We start from the raw sequence: 23402 nt of genomic DNA on the forward strand, positions 1-23402 counted from the left end.
GTTTGGGGGCCTATATATCACACCCAAAATTAATTTTTCATGATCGAGAAACTGTAGCCAAACATATTCTGTGTCCGATGTTTCTAATCTTACATCTTGTCTAACACAACAGTTTAAATTATCTCTGAAGTACATCGCCACTCCACCACCCTTCCTGTTGACCCTATCAATGTGGAATAGTTTATAACCCTTTATGGTGCATTCAGAAGGCATTTCTCTATCTTTCAGGTTGAACCAGGTCTCTGTTATACCAATAATATCTATATTACTTGCACTTGCTAGTAATCTTAGCTCATCTATCTTATTTCTTAGACTCCTACTATTTGTATAGTAAACCTTATGGGAGCTAGTCACTCGTTGCCCTCTGCTATCTCTTTTTGTTGATCAGTTGATTTGCCATTATTAGGAACTTTATTTTGAATATTGTCTTTTAAACATATCCCTGAGGTATCCTGGTAATATGTGCTGTTTCCAACAATAATACTGCAGCCTGATTGTTTCCCACAAACACCCATACCTCTATAATCTATCAGTTTAAAGTCCTAGACAAGTCATCAATTACCCTCTCAATCGAATTGGCTAATGCAACCACTCCAGCTCCAGAGAGATGAACCCCATCCCTTGCATACATATCATGCTTACCATAGAATATGTCCCAGTTATCAATGAATGGGATTGCAAGTTGCTTGCAGTACCTGTCTAGCCAGCAATTAGATTAGCAGGGGAGTTACTAACCACTGAAGTGCACTCGTCCTGGAGAACAGAGAATCGATTTCCTACCATAACATCTTCTCTATTAACCCTCCTTATCTTCCTTCCTGAACTGTAAACCACCTGCCACTAAAAGCGGCTGCGACTATTTAGCTTGCTGCTGGTATCCTTTTCCTCACCAGCTTCCACCATCTCACACTCACTCTCAAACCCATCTAGGCGAAGCTTCAGCCTCTTATTTTCCTCCTGAAGAAGTAAAACCTCCATCTTCAACACTTTAACCTGAGATTCCAAAACACTACAGCAGGTCATGGTGCTCAGTTAAGGGGCTAGAGTAAGAATAACATTAAAGGAATATTGATAACAGTCCACTGTGCAATGCAAATAAAGTTCTTCATAGAACTCCGACAGTGTTGGCAATCTGAAAAGCCTCATTACGGAGTATACAGAGGCCTCGTGCTTGTGAATAAACACTTAGGCAATCTAGTATCCTAAAAGAATTAGGCAAACTTGTTATTTAATTTAAATAAATATTCTCCAGCAGCAAGGATTCCTCCATAGCCTCGGTGTTGCGATTTTGATGTAATATTAGTTTCAATGTTTAATGCTAAATGAAGTTTTTGAAATTTAGAGTGACAAATATATCCTGGATTGTGTAAAGTAATCCTAAGCTGATTCTAAGTAACAAATCTCACTCTCGCAAAACAGTGGAAGCACTTGTGATTGCGACAATCACGGGGGCCACAAAAACTAGAGAGATGGTACTCACAGGTCTGACAGTCATAGGGGCCCCAGCAACGAGGGGGTCCACATTCCGTGGAAGGAAGACATCTCAAGCTTCCTGTGCAGGGAGGACACTCGGAGTCAGGACGGTTCCGCTGTGAATACCAGAGTCAGAAAGTTATACTTCAAGAAACATTCTCCTTCAAATACTCACTTTAAGTTTTTACTGAACCTGGAATTTTGTGGTGTATAAATGCATTAAGTGAGCTATTAATTGTTCAGCTGTTTAAATACTCGGAGTCTCTTATCAGTGAGGAACTCTAACATGGGTAACAAGACGGTAACCAGTCACTACAGAACATGGGTAACAAGACGGTAACCAGTCACTACAGAACATGGGTAACAAGACGGTAACCAGTCACTACAGAACATGGGTAACAAGACGGTAACCAGTCACTACAGAACATGGGTAACAAGACGGTAACCAGTCACTACAGAACATGGGTACCAAGACGGTAACCAGTCACTACAGAACATGGGTACCAAGACGGTAACCAGTCACTACAGAACATGGGTACCAAGACGGTAACCAGTCACTACAGAACATGGGTAACAAGACGGTAACCAGTCACTACAGAACATGGGTACCAAGACGGTAACCAGTCACTACAGAACATGGGTACCAAGACGGTAACCAGTCACTACAGAACATGGGTACCAAGACGGTAACCAGTCACTACAGAACATGGGTACCAAGACGGTAACCAGTCACTACAGAACATGGGCACCAAGACGGTAACCAGTCACTACAGAACATAGGTACCAAGACGGTAACCAGTCACTACAGAACATGGGTACCAAGACGGTAACCAGTCACTACAGAACATGGGTACCAAGACGGTAACCAGTCACTACAGAACATGGGTACCAAGACGGTAACCAGTCACTACAGAACATGGGTACCAAGACAGTAACCAGTTATCGTAGAGGTTCTTAAATGGAGATATCGAGGGTTGAAGGTAGACACACTTGTTGGATGGTAACGATATATTGTCAAACTGTGATGATGAGAAATGGAGCCCAGCCTCTGCCTGTCCTAGCCTGGATGTGTACGCCGACTGAGACGGAGGCAGAGGTACAAACGTACACATGCACATCCCGTGACGTCACACAAACAGTCACAGGCCTAGGGATCTCCTATCTAAAGCACATGGATGATACTAATATGCTATACAACACAGGGATCAGCAACTATGCTGACAGCTCGGTCATATTGCGTATGTCGTCTCGACATACACTACTATCCTATAGGCTGAACAGGCAGGTGGTTCTGGGCTGATTCTATACAAAAACAAAATCATATATAACTTAGAACTAATGGATGGTATCATACTGGATGTTAACAAAATGAGTTTTACGTAATGGGTGTTAACGTAATGAGTTTTAGCGTAATGCATTACAAACTATAAGAACAAATCATTGTACAATATGGATGGAATTGATCGATCGATCTGTATTCATGCACTCTACGGATTCTGAGGAAGAATAAATATATATATATATACAAGGTGAAATTAACAGCAAAGGCATCTGGTGCGCACTCAGATCATTACTGTCAAATTCTCAGAATACGAAGGGAACGTGAATACGAAAAAAAACAAAATCTGAAAAACTAATCAGTTAATAACAAACAGTTGACAATTTACTTCATCTCGGACATCTAGTTATACAGACTATGTACATTTAAATCCAATTCTGCGAGGGTGAGGTTTACATATGCAGAATGGTTATCATCTCTGGGAGGATCGAATTCCTCTGCAATGGCTAACACATGCCTTGACTGAGGGAGATCTGAACGAGTATCTACAAAAGATACTTGTGGGTTTCTCATTACGTGTCGAGTACGCAAGGAGTAACGACATTCAGGTTGGTTATCTGACTGAGTATCTGAGGTAGAGGGTACAGAGTCAAGAGGATTTTCAGCATCTGTCACATTAGTCTGGGTAGCAATATCATCAACATCGCATACTAATTTCATATGATCTAAATGCGATTCTTTGTACTTACCAGTACTAATTTCTCTAACCTTATACTTATTACCAGAGATATGTTCTACAACTCGATAAGGTCCGACAAACTTTTGATCGAGCTTAGGCATTGCGGATGTTTTGTTGAAATTTGTCAGCATTACTCTCGAACCTACTTTGACTTTTAATGGCTTAGCACGGCTGTTAGTTACTCTAGTAAATTCTGCTGTTGATTTATGAAGTGTTTCACGGATTCTTCTAAAAGCACTTTGAGTCATGCTGGTACGAGTTGCTACGAAATCATCAGGGTTGTAATTAGGTTTCGCTTGTCTACACCATACAATGCATAATGTGGAGTATCACCTATGGAAGCATTGTAAGCAGAATTTATGGCACATTGGACATCTGGTATGACTTCATCCCAAGTTTCACTATTGGGGTTGATAGTGGCTCTCAGGACATCAAGTACTTTCTTATTGGTTCCTTTGGCTAACCCATTGCTGGCAGGATGATGAGGAACAATGGTGGATTTAGAGATCTTGTATAAAGTACACAAATTTTCAAGAATCTCATTACAGAATTCACCTCCATTATCTGTTACTAAGGACTTAGGGGTGGTATGCCTGCAGATAATGCGTTCTTTAAACGCTTTAGCTACTGTCTCTACAGTCTTATCTGCAATAGGAACTAACTCACAGTATCTGGTGAAATGGTCTACCATAACACACAGATGTTTGTTGCCTTGGAGGGAACATTTAAAATTGGTTAACAAATCAAGGGCAACTCTTTCCCATGGTTTGCTAGTGGTTGGGTACACTTGGATTAGGACCATTGACATTCCCTTTATGTTGCATACAGACACTACATTTCTTAACATACTCGGAAATGTCAGTTGCCATACGTGGCCAAAAGTATTTCATTCTGGCTTGCTTCACAGAACGATCCATACCAGGGTGTGCAACACCTGGTGCATCATGAACTAGCTGTAGAGCTATGTTCACTAGTGACTGTGGAATTACTAACTGGAACACTCTTCTGCTTGGAGTACCCAACTCGGCTGTTCGATACAGTAATTCTTGGCTCATTACAAAGTCACTAATGGGTGCTGGTGGCTTCATAGTAAGAATAAGATCTTCCTGGAGCAGGAATCGAATCACCAGAACACAAGGGATCGGTTCTTTCTTACTGGAGGAATGCACAAACTCGGTGGAGTGGATGACTCTCCCCGGTTGAAAAAAAATTAACGCTATAACACGCAATATGAGCAAGGGAGAACGAGTCTACTATCTCAAACTGCAAGCACAGGAGAAAATAAATGAACACAGTCAACAATGCTGATATTCAATCTGAGTCGCACACAGTGACACGAGGTATCAGCTATAAAGAAACTTCACTTACAAACGTTAACAACATGTGAAAGTTACTCGAGAAATAACTTCATACAATGCACTGATTACTGTCAACTAGGATGGGATCACCATCTGGAACATTAGGAACAACAACAGACACTCTAGTGAGAACACTAGCTGTAACAGAGACGTCTTTCTGCATACGGCATGTGACATCAACAAGAGATGGCATTACTAGTTGCAAGTAATCGTTTTCTGACAAGGCATCCCTTGTGGAGAAACTACTACTCGAACTAGCAGACATTGCAGGGATAGGCTGTGCACTCAAGGCAGTCTGAGTGTCCTCGGACACTTGAGGCAACGAAACACTATCCTGCAAGTCTGAAGGTGTAGATGGAACACAGATGGGAGTGACAGAGTTACTAGTGCCTGACCACTCGGCTACGTTAATAAGTAATGAACGAATCTATAGGAACTTAATCTGAACTTCACATTTCGCAGCACTTTAACAAATCTCAGATACAAGCTGTGAGAACAAACACATTGCTCAAGGGCTAGGTATTGTCTTTCAATCAGTAAGGGAATATTGGTACTGTGGACTGATTCATATTGACTTTGACTGGCATGATACACTAAGTGAACATTCAAAAGTGACTGGGACATCTTCTCAGTGAACTTACTGAAGGACATAAAGGCAAGAAAAATGGAGAGAATGACACAATAAGCTTAAACGGGAAGAAAATGCTTAACTATTCTGCATAAGTAACTAAAAATTGACAGGTCACACAGTAAGCAAAGAAACTCACAGTCACAGAGAAAATGCTTACCTGAACAAACAACACTTTGAAAATCAAGAGAACTTGTACTTTACTCAAATCTAATTTGCTCAACTTTTACTTTAAATTGAATGAATGGCACAGTGAGTTGTCTTTACTTTCAATGCAATAGGGAAATACACAATAAAATGATAAAATGGACTCAATAAAGCTTGTGCAAAAATAAAACAAACTGGGACACAATTCACTGGAATAAAATAAAATGGCACAGAAAGAATAAAATATTATGCACAGAACAGAGCATAAGAAACTGCACTGAAATAAACTGTAGCAATATTGCAAATGACAATTGCTAATCAAAAAGTACTGCGCAACACTACATAAAATTTCTGCAAGAAAAACTTTAATGGCAACACAATATTTGCACAAGAATTATTGCAAAATGAGTCAATGTGCAATAATAAAAAAATTATTACACACACAAGAAAAGAAATATATCAAGGAATGAACTGATTGAACACTTTAACTCATAACTACAACTTAAACAACACTTAACAAGCAAAAGAACAATTTACTCTAAAAGAAGAACTTAAAAATTGCACTAAGAGTGAATTTGTTCAATGAAACATGGAAAATAATAGGTGCTAAAACACAGAACAAAAAAGTTTGAACACTTACAGTGATGCAGAACACAACACTTACAGTGATGCAGAACACAACACTTACAGTGATGCAGAACACAACACTTACAGTGATGCAGAACACAACACTTACAGTGATGCAGAACACAACACATCAACATAAACACAATACTAGAATTTTCTTGCAATGAAACTTGATGTGTGAAAAATTTTGTAAAAATGATTTCTTGCTTGCACAAAATAGTGACACTATTGTCTGTGGAAATAAGACAAATTAGACACTGGCTAAATGAAAAGAATATGAACACAAGAATGTTCAACACACAGAGAACAAAAAAAAGAATACACAAATGCTGGGATGAAAAAAAATTATATATAACTGAGACAACACTGAGTTCTGATGCAGGACACAATTAAATAAAATACTGAATTACTCCACTGAATCACTGAGAACACTAGGTGATTCTGAAGTGCAAACACAAGTTCTATACTGCTCATATGTTGCACACACAACAAGGAAAAACACTAAGTACTTACTTCAAGTGTATAAAAAAGACACACAACACAACAGACATAAGATAATGCACGAAAATTAACACTGAATTAAGGAGATTATCAAATTATTGCAACCAGCATATGATAAACACTGAGTCTAATCAAGAGTCACTGAATGTCACTAAGAAAAATCACTGGAACACAAAAGAAATGTCTCAACACTCGCAAATGTCTCTATGAAAAAAAATATATTATCGCTGTGACGACTAGGTGAAGAATGAGGTAGATGGTGGAAGGTTGGAGGATTGTTTATGTCGTCTTGCTGCTGTCCTCTGCACACGTGACCGTAGAATTGCGCTTATATCGACGATAGACTTCACACAGGAGGCTTTTAACGGTGGCGCAAAACACTCTCTAGCTCTTGACCCCCTATGTGGTCCTTAAAATATGGTGCTACAACCCTTAGTAGTGCGCCAAAACCCTGGTAGAGGTTGGGTGAGTACCACAACACAGTGATAGTGGTTGGGTTTGGGGGTAAACAGGGCTAAGACCGGGCAATGGTGAGACACGTGGTGAGTGGGTGGTTGGGCCTATGGGTTGAACGGCGTAAGCCTCACTGAGGACAGCCACACTGCCGCAAAGATATTCTAAGCTGGCTAGCTTAAAATACACCCACGAAATACCATAACACCACAAGGATGAAAAAGAGCACTCAGAATTGCTTGGAGCTTGAATCACAAGCGATGAAGACTACTCACGTAGCTTGCTTGAGTACTGGGGTAAGACACCTGGGTTAGTTGCTAACTGGCTTATCTTAACCCTTCACACAGAATAGCTTTATAACTTCACACGATGAGCACAACAGGGGTGGAAGCTGGCTTGGCAGGCAAAGGAACTGGATGGAGTAGACTAGGCTTGACTGGGCTCCCTCACCACAGACTGGAAGCTGGCTTATTTTGCAAACTCGGGTCAACCCCTCGGGAGTGATGCAAATAAGCAGATAAACACTAATACAAAGAGACTGACCAGTGAATGGTGTAGAAGCTGGTAGGAGCTTGGGCCGGAAAACTGGCTGAGATAGTTGGCTGGCGTTAACCTTCTCGGTAGGCCTACTCACAAGAAGGCAGGCTCGGTCGAAATTTATCTCCAGAAATCGCTGTAATTGTCAGAATTACAGGCCCTCCGTTGCCACCATTTATCGTAGGGGTTCTTAAATGGAGATATCGAGGGTTGAAGGTAGACACACTTGTTGGATGGTAACGATATATTGTCAGACTGTGATGATGAGAAACGGAGCCCAGCCTCTGCCTGTCCTAGCCTGGATGTCTACGCCGACTAAGACGGAGGCAGAGGTACGAACGTACACATGCGCATCCCGTGACGTCACACAAACAGTCACAAGCCTAGGGATCTCCTATCTAAAGCACATGCATGATACTGATATGCTATACAACACAGGGATCAGCAACTATGCTGACACAGTCACTAGAGAACATGGGTACCAAGACAGTTAACAGTCACTACAGAACGTGGGAACCAAGACAGTCATTAGTCACTAGAGAACGTGGGTACCAAGACAGTTACCAGTCACTAGAGAACGTGGGTACCAAGACAGTCACTAGTCACTAGAGAACATGGGTACCAAGACAGTCACCAGTCACTAGAGAACGTGGGTACCAAGACAGTCACCAGTCACTAGAGAACATGGGTACCAAGACAGTCACCAGTCACTAGAGAACGTGGGTACCAAGACAGTCACCAGTCACTAGAGAACATGGGTACCAAGACAGTCACCAGTCACAAGAGAACATGGGTACCAAGACAGTCACCAGTCACTAGAGAACATGGGTACCAAGACAGTCACCAGTCACTAGAGAACATGGGTACCAAGACAGTCACCAGTCACTAGAGAACATGGGTACCAAGACAGTCACCAGTCACTAGAGAATATGGGTACCAAGACAGTCACCAGTCACTAGAGAACATGGGTACCAAGACAGTCACCAGTCACTAGAGAACATGGGTACCAAGACAGTCACCAGTCACTAGAGAACATGGGTACCAAGACAGTCACCAGTCAGTAGAGAACATGGGTACCAAGACAGTCACCAGTCACTAGAGAACATGGATACCAAGACAGTCACCAGTCACTAGAGAACGTGGGTACCAAGACAGTCACCAGTCACTAGAGAACATGGGTACCAAGACAGTCACCAGTCACTAGAGAACGTGTGTACCAAGACAGTCACCAGTCACTAGAGAACATGGGTACCAAGACAGTCACCAGTCACTAGAGAACGTGGGTACCAAGACAGTCACCAGTCACTAGAGAACGTGGGTACCAAGACAGTCACCAGTCACTAGAGAACGTGGGTACCAAGACAGTCACCAGTCACTAGAGAACGTGGGTACCAAGACAGTCACCAGTCACTAGAGAACGTGGGTACCAAGACAGTCACCAGTCACTAGAGAACGTGGGTACCAAGACAGTCACCAGTCACTAGAGAACGTGGGTACCAAGAAAGTCACCAGTCACTAGAGAACGTGGGTACCAAGAAAGTCACCAGTCACTAGAGAACGTGGGTACCAAGACAGTCACCAGTCACTAGAGAACATGAGTGCCAAGAGAGTCACCAGTCACTAGAGAATGTGGGTACCAAGACAGTCACCAGTCACTAGAGAACGTATGTACCAAGACAGTTACCAGTCACTAGAGAACGTGGGTACAAAGACAGTCGCCAGTCACTAGAGAACATGGGTACCAAGACAGTCACCAGTCACTAAAGAACGTGGGTACCAAGACAGTCAACAGTCACTAGAGAACATGGGTACCTAGACAGTCACCAGTCACTAGAGAACGTGGGTACCTAGACAGTCACCAGTCACTAGAGAACATGGGTAACAAGACAGTCACCAGTCACTAAAGAACGTGGGTACCAAGACAGTCAACAGTCACTAGAGAACATGGGTACCTAGACAGTCACCAGTCACTAGAGAACGTGGGTACCAAGACAATCACCAGTCACTAGAGAACGTGGGTACCAAGACAGTCACCAGTCACTAGAGAACGTGGGTACCAAGACAGTCACCAGTCACTAGAGAACGTGAGTACCAAGACAGTCACCAGTCACTAGATAACATGGGTACCAAGACAGTCACCAGTCACTAGAGAACATGGGTGCCAAGACAGTCACCAGTCACTAGAGAACGTTGGTACCAAGACAGTCACCAGACACTAGAGAACGTGGGTACCAAGAGAGTCGCCAGTCACTATAGAACATGGGTACCAAGACAGTCACCAGTCACGATAGAACGTGGGTACCAAAACAGTCACCAGTCACTAGAGAACATGGGTACCAAGACAGCCACCAGCCACTAGAGAACGTGGGTACCAAGACAGTCACCAGTCATTAGAGAACGTGGGTACCAAGACAGTCACCAGTCACTAGAGAACGTGGGTACCAAGACAGTCACCAGTCACTAGAGAACGTGGGTACCAAGACAGTCACCAGTCACTAGAGAATGTATGTACCAAGACAGTCACCAGTCACTGGAGAATGTAGGTACCAAGACAGTCACCAGTCACTAGAGAACGTTGGTACCAAGACAGTCACCAGTCACAGAGAACATGGGCACCAAGACAGTCACCAGTCACTAGAGACCGTGGGTACCAAGACAGTCACCAGTCACTAGAGAACATGGGTACCAAGACAGTCACCAGTCACTAGAGAACATGTGTACCAAGACAGTCACCAGTCACTAGAGAACGTGGGTACCAAGACAGTCACCAGTCACTAGAGAACATGGGTACCAAGACAGTCACCAGTCACTAGAGAACATGGGTACCAAGACAGTCACCAGTCACTAGAGAACATGGGTACCAAGAAAGTCACCAGTCACTAGAGAACGTGGGTACTAAGACAGTCATCAGTCACTAGAGAACATGGGTACCAAGACAGTCACCAGTCACTAGAGAACATGGGTACCAAGAAAGTCACCAGTCACTAGAGAACATGGGTACCAAGAAAGTCACCAGTCACTAGAGAACGTGGGTACTAAGACAGTCACCAGTCACTAGAGAACATGGGTACCAAGACAGTCACCAGTCATTAGAGAACATGGGTACCAAGACAGTCACCAGTCACTAGAGAACATGGGTACCAAGACAGTCACCAGTCACTAGACAACATGGGTAGGAAGACAGTCACCAGTCACTAGAGAACATGGGTACCAAGACAATCACCAGTCACTAGAGAACATGGGTACCAAGACAGTCACCAGTCACTAGAGAACATGGGTACCAAGACAGTCACCAGTCACTAGAGAACATGGGTACCAAGACAGTCACCAGTCACTAGAGAACATGGGTACCAAGAAAGTCACCAGTCACTAGAGAACGTGGGTACTAAGACAGTCACCAGTCACTAGAGAACATGGGTACCAAGACAGTCACCAGTCATTAGAGAACATGGGTACCAAGACAGTCACCAGTCACTAGAGAACATGGGTACCAAGACAGTCACCAGTCACTAGACAACATGGGTAGGAAGACAGTCATCAGTCACTAGAGAACATGGGTACCAAGACAGTCACCAGTCACTAGAGAACATGGGTACCAAGACAGTCACCAGTCACTAGAGAACATGGGTACCAAGACAGTCACCAGTCACTAGAGAACATGGGTAATAGACAGTCACCAGTCACTAGAGAACATGGGTACCAAGACAGTCACCAGTCACTAGAGAACATGGGTACCAAGACAGTCACCAGTCACAAGAGAACATGGGTACCAAGACAGTCACCAGTCACTAGAGAACACGGGTACCAAGACAGTCACCAGTCACTAGAGAACAAGGGTACCAAGACAGTCACCAGTCACTAGAGAACATGGGTACCAAGAAAGTCACCAGTTACTAGAGAACATGGGTACCAAGACAGTCACCAGTCACTAGAGAACATGGGTACCAAGACAGTCACCAGTCACTAGGGAACATGGGTACCAAGACAGTCACCAGTCACTAGAGAACATGGGTACCAAGACAGTCACCAGTCACTAGAGAACATAGGTACCAAGACAGTCACCAGTCACTAGAGAACATGGGTACCAAGACAGTCACCAGTCACTAGGGAACATGGGTACCAAGACAGTCACCAGTCACTAGAGAACATGGGTACCAAGACAGTCACCAGTCACTAGAGAACATGGGTACCAAGACAGTCATCAGTCACTAGAGAACATGGGTACCAAGACAATAACCAGTCACTAGAGAACATGGGTACCAAGACAGTCACCAGTCACTAGAGAACGTGGGTACCAAGACAGTCACCAGTCACTAGAGAACATGGGTACCAAGACAGTCACCAGTCACTAGAGAACATGGGTACCAAGACAGTCACCAGTCACTAGAGAACATGGGTACCAAGACAGTCACCAGTCACTAGAGAACGTGGGTACCAAGACAGTCACCAGTCACTAGACAACATGGGTAGGAAGACAGTCACCAGTCACTAGAGAACATGGGTACCAAGACAATCACCAGTCACTAGAGAATATGGGTACCAAGACAGTCACCAGTCAATAGAGAACATGGGTACCAAGACAGTCACCAGTCACTAGAGAACATGGGTACCAAGACAGTCACCAGTCACTAGAGAACATGGGTACCAAGACAGTCACCAGTCACTAGAGAACATGGGTACCAAGACAGTCACCAGTCACTAGAGAACGTGGGTACCAAGACAGTCACCAGTCACTAGAGAACATGGGTACCAAGACAGTCACCATTCACTAGAGAACATGGGTACCAAGACAGTCACCAGTCACTAGAGAACATGGGTACCAAGACAGTCACCAGTCACTAGAGAACATGGGTACAAAGACAGTCACCAGTCACTAGAGAACATAGGTACCAAGACAGTCACCAGTCACTAGAGAACATGGGTACCAAGACAGTCACCAGTCATTAGAGAACATGGGTACCAAGACAGTCACCAGTCACTAGAGAACATGGGTACCAAGACAGTCACCAGTCACTAGAGAACATGGGTACCAAGACAGTCACCAGTCACTAGAGAACATGGGTACCAGGACAGTCACCAGTCACAAGAGAACATGGAAACCAAGACAGTCACCAGTCACTAGAGAACATGGGTACCAAGACAGTCACCAGTCACTAGAGAACATGGGTACCAAGACAGTCACCAGTCACTAGAGAACATGGGTACCAAGACAGTCACCAGTCACTAGAGAACATGGGTACCAAGACAGTCACCAGTCACTAGAGAACGTGGGTACCAAGACAGTCACCAGTCACTAGAGAACAAGGGTACCAAGACAGTCACCAGTCACTAGAGAACATGGGTACCAAGAAAGACACCAGTCACTAGAGAACATGGGTACCAAGACAGTCACCAGTCACTAGAGAACGTGGGTACCAAGACAGTCACCAGTCACAGAGAACATGGGCACCAAGACAGTCACCAGTCACTAGAGACCGTGGGTACCAAGACAGTCACCAGTCACTAGAGAACATGGGTACCAAGACAGTCACCAGTCACTAGAGAACATGGGTACCAAGACAGTCACCAGTCACTAGAGAACGTGGGTACCAAGACAGTCACCAGTCACTAGAGAACATGGGTACCAAGACAGTCACCAGTCACTAGAGAACATGGGTACCAAGACAGTCACCAGTCACTAGAGAACATGGGTACCAAGACAGTCACCAGTCACTAGAGAACGTGGGTACTAAGACAGTCACCAGTCACTAGAGAACATGGGTACCAAGACAGTCACCAGTCACTAGAGAACATGGGTACCAAGACAGTCACCAGTCACTAGAGAACATGGGTACCAAGACAGTCACCAGTCACTAGAGAACATGGGTACCAAGACAGTCACCAGTCACTAGAGAACATGGGTACCAAGACAGTCACCAGTCACTAGAGAACATGGGTACCAAGACAGTCACCAGTCATTAGAGAACATGGGTACCAAGACAGTCACCAGTCACTAGAGAACATGGGTACCAAGACAGTCACCAGTCACTAGACAACATGGGTAGGAAGACAGTCACCAGTCACTAGAGAACATGGGTACCAAGACAGTCACCAGTCACTAGAGAACATGGGTACCAAGACAGTCACCAGTCACTAGAGAACATGGGTACCAAGACAGTCACCAGTCACTAGAGAACATGGGTACCAAGACAGTCACCAGTCACTAGAGAACATGGGTACCAAGAAAGTCACCAGTCACTAGAGAACGTGGGTACTAAGACAGTCACCAGTCACTAGAGAACATGGGTACCAAGACAGTCACCAGTCACTAGAGAACATGGGTACCAAGACAGTCACCAGTCACTAGAGAACATGGGTACCAAGACAGTCACCAGTCACTAGACAACATGGGTAGGAAGACAGTCATCAGTCACTAGAGAACATGGGTACCAAGACAGTCACCAGTCACTAGAGAACATGGGTACCAAGACAGTCACCAGTCACTAGAGAACATGGGTACCAAGACAGTCACCAGTCACTAGAGAACATGGGTAATAGACAGTCACCAGTCACTAGAGAACATGGGTACCAAGACAGTCACCAGTCACTAGAGAACATGGGTACCAAGACAGTCACCAGTCACAAGAGAACATGGGTACCAAGACAGTCACCAGTCACTAGAGAACACGGGTACCAAGACAGTCACCAGTCACTAGAGAACAAGGGTACCAAGACAGTCACCAGTCACTAGAGAACATGGGTACCAAGACAGTCACCAGTCACTAGAGAACATGGGTACCAAGACAGTCACCAGTCACTAGAGAACATGGGTACCAAGACAGTCACCAGTCACTAGGGAACATGGGTACCAAGACAGTCACCAGTCACTAGAGAACATGGGTACCAAGACAGTCACCAGTCACTAGAGAACATGGGTACCAAGACAGTCACCAGTCACTAGAGAACATGGGTACCAAGACAGTCACCAGTCACTAGAGAACATGGGTACCAAGACAGTCACCAGTCACTAGAGAACATGGGTACCAAGACAGTCACCAGTCACTAGAGAACATGGGTACCAAGACAGTCACCAGTCACTAGAGAACATGGGTACCAAGACAATCACCAGTCACTAGAGAACATGGGTACCAAGACAGTCACCAGTCACTAGAGAACGTGGGTACCAAGACAGTCACCAGTCACTAGAGAACATGGGTACCAAGACAGTCACCAGTCACTAGAGAACATGGGTACCAAGACAGTCACCAGTCACTAGAGAACATGGGTACCAAGACAGTCACCAGTCACTAGAGAACGTGGGTACCAAGACAGTCACCAGTCACTAGAGAACATGGGTACCAAGACAGTCACCAGTCACTAGAGAACATGGGTACCAAGACAGTCACCAGTCACTAGAGAACATGGGTACCAAGACAGTCACCAGTCACTAGAGAACATGGGTACCAAGACAGTCACCAGTCACTAGAGAACATGGGTACCAAGACAGTCACCAGTCACTAGAGAACATGGGTACCAAGACAGTCACCAGTCACTAGAGAACATGGGTACCAAGACAGTCACCAGTCACTAGAGAACGTGGGTACCAAGACAGTCACCAGTCACTAGAGAACATGGGTACCAAGACAGTCACCAGTCACTAGAGAACATGGGTACCAAGACAGTCACCAGTCACTAGAGAACATGGGTACCAAGACAGTCACCAGTCACTAGAGAACATGGGTACCAAGACAGTCACCAGTCACTAGAGAACATGGGTACCAAGACAGTCACCAGTCACTAGAGAACATGGGTACCAAGACAGTCACCAGTCACTAGAGAACATGGGTACCAAGACAGTCACCAGTCACTAGAGAACATGGGTACCAAGACAGTCACCAGTCACTAGAGAACATGGGTACCAAGACAGTCACCAGTCACTAGAGAACATGGGTACCAGGACAGTCACCAGTCCCAAGAGAACATGGGTACAAAGACAGTCACCAGTCACTAGAGAACATGGGTACCAAGACAGTCACCAGTCACTAGAGAACATGGGTACCAAGACAGTCACCAGTCACTAGAGAACATGGGTACCAAGACAGTCACCAGTCACTAGAGAACATGGGTACCAAGACAGTCACCAGTCACTAGAGAACGTGGGTACCAAGACAGTCACCAGTCACTAGAGAACAAGGGTACCAAGACAGTCACCAGTCACTAGAGAACATGGGTACCAAGAAAGTCACCAGTCACTAGAGAACATGGGTACCAAGACAGTCACCAGTCACTAGAGAACGTGGGTACCAAGACAGTCACCAGTCACTCGAGACCATGGGTACCAAGACAGTCACCAGTCACTAGAGAACATGGGTACCAAGGCAGTCACCAGTCACTAGAGAACGTGGGTACCAAGACAGTCACCAGTCACTAGAGAACATGGGTACCAAGACAGTCACCAGTCGCTAGAGAACGTGGGTACCAAGACATTCACCAGTCACTAGAGAACATGGGTACCAAGACAGTCACCAGTCACTAGAGAACATGGGTACCAAGACAGTCACCAGTCACTAGAGAACGTGGGTACCAAGACAGTCACCAGTCACTAGAGAACATGGGTACCAAGACAGTCACCAGTCACTAGAGAACATGGGTACCAAGACAGTCACCAGTCACTAGAGAACATGGGTACCAAGACAGTCACCAGTCACTAGAGAACATGGGTACCAAGACAGTCACCAGTCACTAGAGAACATGGGTACCAAGACAGTCACCAGTCACTAGAGAACATGGGTACCAAGACAGTCACCAGTCACTAGAGAACATGGGTACCAAGACAGTCACCAGTCACTAGAGAACATGGGTACCAAGACAGTCACCAGTCACTAGAGAACATGGGTACCAAGACAGTCACCAGTCACTAGAGAACATGGGTACCAAGACAGTCACCAGTCACTAGAGAACATGGGTACCAAGACAGTCACCAGTCACTAGAGAACATGGGTACCAAGACAGTCACCAGTCACTAGAGAACATGGGTACCAAGACAGTCACCAGTCACTAGAGAACATGGGTACCAAGACAGTCACCAGTCACTAGAGAACATGGGTACCAAGACAGTCACCAGTCACTAGAGAACATGGGTACCAAGACAGTCACCAGTCACTAGAGAACATGGGTACCAAGACAGTCACCAGTCACTAGAGAACATGGGTACCAAGACAGTCACCAGTCACTAGAGAACATGGGTACCAAGACAGTCACCAGTCACTAGAGAACATGGGTACCAAGACAGTCACCAGTCACTAGAGAACATGGGTACCAAGACAGTCACCAGTCACTAGAGAACATGGGTACCAAGACAGTCACCAGTCACTAGAGAACATGGGTACCAAGACAGTCACCAGTCACTAGAGAACATGGGTACCAAGACAGTCACCAGTCACTAGAGAACATGGGTACCAAGACAGTCACCAGTCACTAGAGAACATGGGTACCAAGACAGTCACCAGTCACTAGAGAACATGGGTACCAAGACAGTCACCAGTCACTAGAGAACATGGGTACCAAGACAGTCACCAGTCACTAGAGAACATGGGTACCAAGACAGTCACCAGTCACTAGAGAACATGGGTACCAAGACAGTCACCAGTCACTAGAGAACATGGGTACCAAGACAGTCACCAGTCACTAGAGAACATGGGTACCAAGACAGTCACCAGTCACTAGAGAACATGGGTACCAAGACAGTCACCAGTCACTAGAGAACATGGGTACCAAGACAGTCACCAGTCACTAGAGAACATGGGTACCAAGACAGTCACCAGTCACTAGAGAACATGGGTACCAAGACAGTCACCAGTCACTAGAGAACATGGGTACCAAGACAGTCACCAGTCACTAGAGAACATGGGTACCAAGACAGTCACCAGTCACTAGAGAACATGGGTACCAAGACAGTCACCAGTCACTAGAGAACATGGGTACCAAGACAGTCACCAAGACAGTCACCAGTCACTAGAGAACATGGGTACCAAGACAGTCACCAGTCACTAGAGAACACCAAGACAGTCACCAGTCACTAGAGAACATGGGTATCAAGACAGTCACCAGTCACTAGAGAACATGGGTACCAAGACAGTCAACAGTCACTAGAGAACATGGGTACCAAGACAGTCACCAGTCACTAGAGAACATGGGTACCAAGACAGTCACCAGTCACTATAGAACATTGGTACCAAGACAGTCACCAGTCACTAGAGAACATGGGTACCAAGACAGTCACCAGTCACTAGAGAACATGGGTACCAAGACAGTCACCAGTCACTAGAGAACATGGGTACCAAGACAGTCACCAGTCACTAGAGAACATGGGTACCAAGACAGTCACCAGTCACTAGAGAACATGGGTACCAAGACAGTCACCAGTCACTAGAGAACATGGGTACCAAGACAGTCACCAGTCACTAGAGAACATGGGTACCAAGACAGTCACCAGTCACTAGAGAACATGGGTACCAAGACAGTCACCAGTCACTAGAGAACATGGGTACCAAGACAGTCACCAGTCACTAGAGAACATGGGTACCAAGACAGTCACCAGTCACTAGAGAACATGGGTACCAAGACAGTCACCAGTCACTAGAGAACATGGGTACCAAGACAGTCACCAGTCACTAGAGAACATGGGTACCAAGACAGTCACCAGTCACTAGAGAACATGGGTACCAAGACAGTCACCAGTCACTAGAGAACATGGGTACCAAGACAGTCACCAGTCACTAGAGAACATGGGTACCAAGACAGTCACCAGTCACTAGAGAACATGGGTACCAAGACAGTCACCAGTCACTAGAGAACATGGGTATCAAGACAGTCACCAGTCACTAGAGAACATGGGTACCAAGACAGTCACCAGTCACTAGAGAACATGGGTACCAAGACAGTCACCAGTCACTAGAGAACATGGGTACCAAGACAGTCACCAGTCACTAGAGAACATGGGTACCAAGACAGTCACCAGTCACTAGAGAACATGGGTACCAAGACAGTCACCAGTCACTAGAGAACATGGGTACCAAGACAGTCACCAGTCACTAGAGAACATGGGTACCAAGACAGTCACCAGTCACTAGAGAACATGGGTACCAAGACAGTCACCAGTCACTAGAGAACATGGGTACCAAGACAGTCACCAGTCACTAGAGAACATGGGTACCAAGACAGTCACCAGTCACTAGAGAACATGGGTACCAAGACAGTCACCAGTCACTAGAGAACATGGGTACCAAGACAGTCACCAGTCACTAGAGAACATGGGTACCAAGACAGTCACCAGTCACTAGAGAACATGGGTACCAAGACAGTCACCAGTCACTAGAGAACATGGGTACCAAGACAGTCACCAGTCACTAGAGAACATGGGTACCAAGACAGTCACCAGTCACTAGAGAACATGGGTACCAAGACAGTCACCAGTCACTAGAGAACATGGGTACCAAGACAGTCACCAGTCACTAGAGAACATGGGTACCAAGACAGTCACCAGTCACTAGAGAACATGGGTACCAAGACAGTCACCAGTCACTAGAGAACATGGGTACCAAGACAGTCACCAGTCACTAGAGAACATGGGTACCAAGACAGTCACCAGTCACTAGAGAACATGGGTACCAAGACAGTCACCAGTCACTAGAGAACATGGGTACCAAGACAGTCACCAGTCACTAGAGAACATGGGTACCAAGACAGTCACCAGTCACTAGAGAACATGGGTACCAAGACAGTCACCAGTCACTAGAGAACATGGGTACCAAGACAGTCACCAGTCACTAGAGAACATGGGTACCAAGACAGTCACCAGTCACTAGAGAACATGGGTACCAAGACAGTCACCAGTCACTAGAGAACATGGGTACCAAGACAGTCACCAGTCACTAGAGAACATGGGTACCAAGACAGTCACCAGTCACTAGAGAACATGGGTACCAAGACAGTCACCAGTCACTAGAGAACATGGGTACCAAGACAGTCACCAGTCACTAGAGAACATGGGTACCAAGACAGTCACCAGTCACTAGAGAACATGGGTACCAAGACAGTCACCAGTCACTAGAGAACATGGGTACAAAGACAGTCACCAGTCACTAGAGAACATGGGTACCAAGACAGTCACCAGTCACTAGAGAACATGGGTACCAAGACAGTCACCAGTCACTAGAGAACATGGGTACCAAGACAGTCACCAGTCACTAGAGAACATGGGTACCAAGACAGTCACCAGTCACTAGAGAACATGGGCACCAAGACAGTCACTAGAGAACAGGGTACCAAGACAGTCACCAGTCACTAGAGAACATGGGTACCAAGACAGTCACCAGTCACTAGAGAACATGGGTACCAAGACAGTCACCAGTCACTAGAGAACATGGGTACCAAGACAGTCACCAGTCAATAGAGAACATGGGTACCAAGACAGTCACCAGTCACTAGAGAACATGGGTACCAAGAGGGACACCGGACACTAGAGAACATGGGTAGGAAGACAGTCACCAGTCACTAGAGAACATGGGTACCAAGACAGTCACCAGTCACTAGAGAACATGGGTACCAAGACAGTCACCAGTCACTAGAGAACATGGGTACCAAGACAGTCACCAGTCACTAGAGAACATGGGTACCAAGACAGTCACCAGTCACTAGAGAACATGGGTACCAAGACAGTCACCAGTCACTAGAGAACATGGGTACCAAGACAGTCACCAGTCACTAGAGAACATGGGTACCAAGACAGTCACCAGTCACTAGAGAACATGGGTACCAAGACAGTCACCAGTCACTAGAGAACATGGGTACCAAGACAGTCACCAGTCACTAGAGAACATGGGTACCAAGACAGTCACCAGTCACTAGAGAACATGGGTACCAAGACAGTCACCAGTCACTAGAGAACATGGGTACCAAGACAGTCACCAGTCACTAGAGAACATGGGTACCAAGACAGTCACCAGTCACTAGAGAACATGGGTACCAAGACAGTCACCAGTCACTAGAGAACATGGGTACCAAGACAGTCACCAGTCACTAGAGAACATGGGTACCAAGACAGTCACCAGTCACTAGAGAACATGGGTACCAAGACAGTCACCAGTCACTAGAGAACATGGGTACCAAGACAGTCACCAGTCACTAGAGAACATGGGTACCAAGACAGTCACCAGTCACTAGAGAACATGGGTACCAAGACAGTCACCAGTCACTAGAGAACATGGGTACCAAGACAGTCACCAGTCACTAGAGAACATGGGTACCAAGACAGTCACCAGTCACTAGAGAACATGGGTACCAAGACAGTCACCAGTCACTAGAGAACATGGGTACCAAGACAGTCACCAGTCACTAGAGAACATGGGTACCAAGACAGTCACCAGTCACTAGAGAACATGGGTACCAAGACAGTCACCAGTCACTAGAGAACATGGGTACCAAGACAGTCACCAGTCACTAGAGAACATGGGTACCAAGACAGTCACCAGTCACTAGAGAACATGGGTACCAAGACAGTCACCAGTCACTAGAGAACATGGGTACCAAGACAGTCACCAGTCACTAGAGAACATGGGTACCAAGACAGTCACCAGTCACTAGAGAACATGGGTACCAAGACAGTCACCAGTCACTAGAGAACATGGGTACCAAGACAGTCACCAGTCACTAGAGAACATGGGTACCAAGACAGTCACCAGTCACTAGAGAACATGGGTACCAAGACAGTCACCAGTCACTAGAGAACATGGGTACCAAGACAGTCACCAGTCACTAGAGAACATGGGTACCAAGACAGTCACCAGTCACTAGAGAACATGGGTACCAAGACAGTCACCAGTCACTAGAGAACATGGGTACCAAGACAGTCACCAGTCACTAGAGAACATGGGTACCAAGACAGTCACCAGTCACTAGAGAACATGGGTACCAAGACAGTCACCAGTCACTAGAGAACATGGGTACCAAGACAGTCACCAGTCACTAGAGAACATGGGTACCAAGACAGTCACCAGTCACTAGAGAACATGGGTACCAAGACAGTCACCAGTCACTAGAGAACATGGGTACCAAGACAGTCACCAGTCACTAGAGAACATGGGTACCAAGACAGTCACCAGTCACTAGAGAACATGGGTTCCAAGACAGTCACCAGTCACTAGAGAACATGGGTACCAAGACAGTCACCAGTCACTAGAGAACATGGGTACCAAGACAGTCACCAGTCACTAGAGAACATGGGTACCAAGACAGTCACCAGTCACTAGAGAACATGGGTACCAAGACAGTCACCAGTCACTAGAGAACATGGGTACCAAGACAGTCACCAGTCACTAGAGAACATGGGTACCAAGACAGTCACCAGTCACTAGAGAACATGGGTACCAAGACAGTCACCAGTCACTAGAGAACATGGGTACCAAGACAGTCACCAGTCACTAGAGAACATGGGTACCAAGACAGTCACCAGTCACTAGAGAACATGGGTACCAAGACAGTCACCAGTCACTAGAGAACATGGGTACCAAGACAGTCACCAGTCACTAGAGAACATGGGTACCAAGACAGTCACCAGTCACTAGAGAACATGGGTACCAAGACAGTCACCAGTCACTAGAGAACATGGGTACCAAGACAGTCACCAGTCACTAGAGAACATGGGTACCAAGACAGTCACCAGTCACTAGGGAACATGGGTACCAAGACAGTCACCAGTCACTAGAGAACATGGGTACCAAGACAGTCACCAGTCACTAGAGAACATGGGTACCAAGACAGTCACCAGTCACTAGAGAACATGGGTACCAAGACAGTCACCAGTCACTAGAGAACATGGGTACCAAGACAGTCACCAGTCACTAGAGAACATGGGTACCAAGACAGTCACCAGTCACTAGAGAACATGGGTACCAAGACAGTCACCAGTCACTAGAGAACATGGGTACCAAGACAGTCACCAGTCACTAGAGAACATGGGTACCAAGACAGTCACCAGTCACTAGAGAACATGGGTACCAAGACAGTCACCAGTCACTAGAGAACATGGGTACCAAGACAGTCACCAGTCACTAGAGAACATGGGTACCAAGACAGTCACCAGTCACTAGAGAACATGGGTACCAAGACAGTCACCAGTCACTAGAGAACATGGGTACCAAGACAGTCACCAGTCACTAGAGAACATGGGTACCAAGACAGTCACCAGTCACTAGAGAACATGGGTACCAAGACAGTCACCAGTCACTAGAGAACATGGGTACCAAGACAGTCACCAGTCACTAGAGAACATGGGTACCAAGACAGTCACCAGTCACTAGAGAACATGGGTACCAAGACAGTCACCAGTCACTAGAGAACATGGGTACCAAGACAGTCACCAGTCACTAGAGAACATGGGTACCAAGACAGTCACCAGTCACTAGAGAACATGGGTACCAAGACAGTCACCAGTCACTAGAGAACATGGGTACCAAGACAGTCACCAGTCACTAGAGAACATGGGTACCAAGACAGTCACCAGTCACTAGAGAACATGGGTACCAAGACAGTCACCAGTCACTAGAGAACATGGGTACCAAGACAGTCACCAGTCACTAGAGAACATGGGTACCAAGACAGTCACCAGTCACTAGAGAACAT

General features: G+C 45.8%; 1 protein-coding gene across 1 annotated transcript in view; it reads right to left on the reverse strand.

Annotated features, from left to right (window-relative positions):
* The window catches only part of LOC128690675 (insulin-like peptide receptor), a 646235-nt gene that overhangs the window by 344728 nt on the left and 278105 nt on the right, over positions 1-23402 (reverse strand). The window contains exon 7 of the mRNA XM_070088152.1: positions 1481-1589. Coding sequence (XP_069944253.1) covers positions 1481-1589 — 109 coding nt within the window. The remainder of the gene's footprint in view (positions 1-1480; positions 1590-23402) is intronic.

This window comes from Cherax quadricarinatus, chromosome 24, assembly GCF_038502225.1.
Source record: "Cherax quadricarinatus isolate ZL_2023a chromosome 24, ASM3850222v1, whole genome shotgun sequence".
NCBI classification, from domain to species: Eukaryota; Metazoa; Arthropoda; class Malacostraca; order Decapoda; family Parastacidae; genus Cherax; species Cherax quadricarinatus.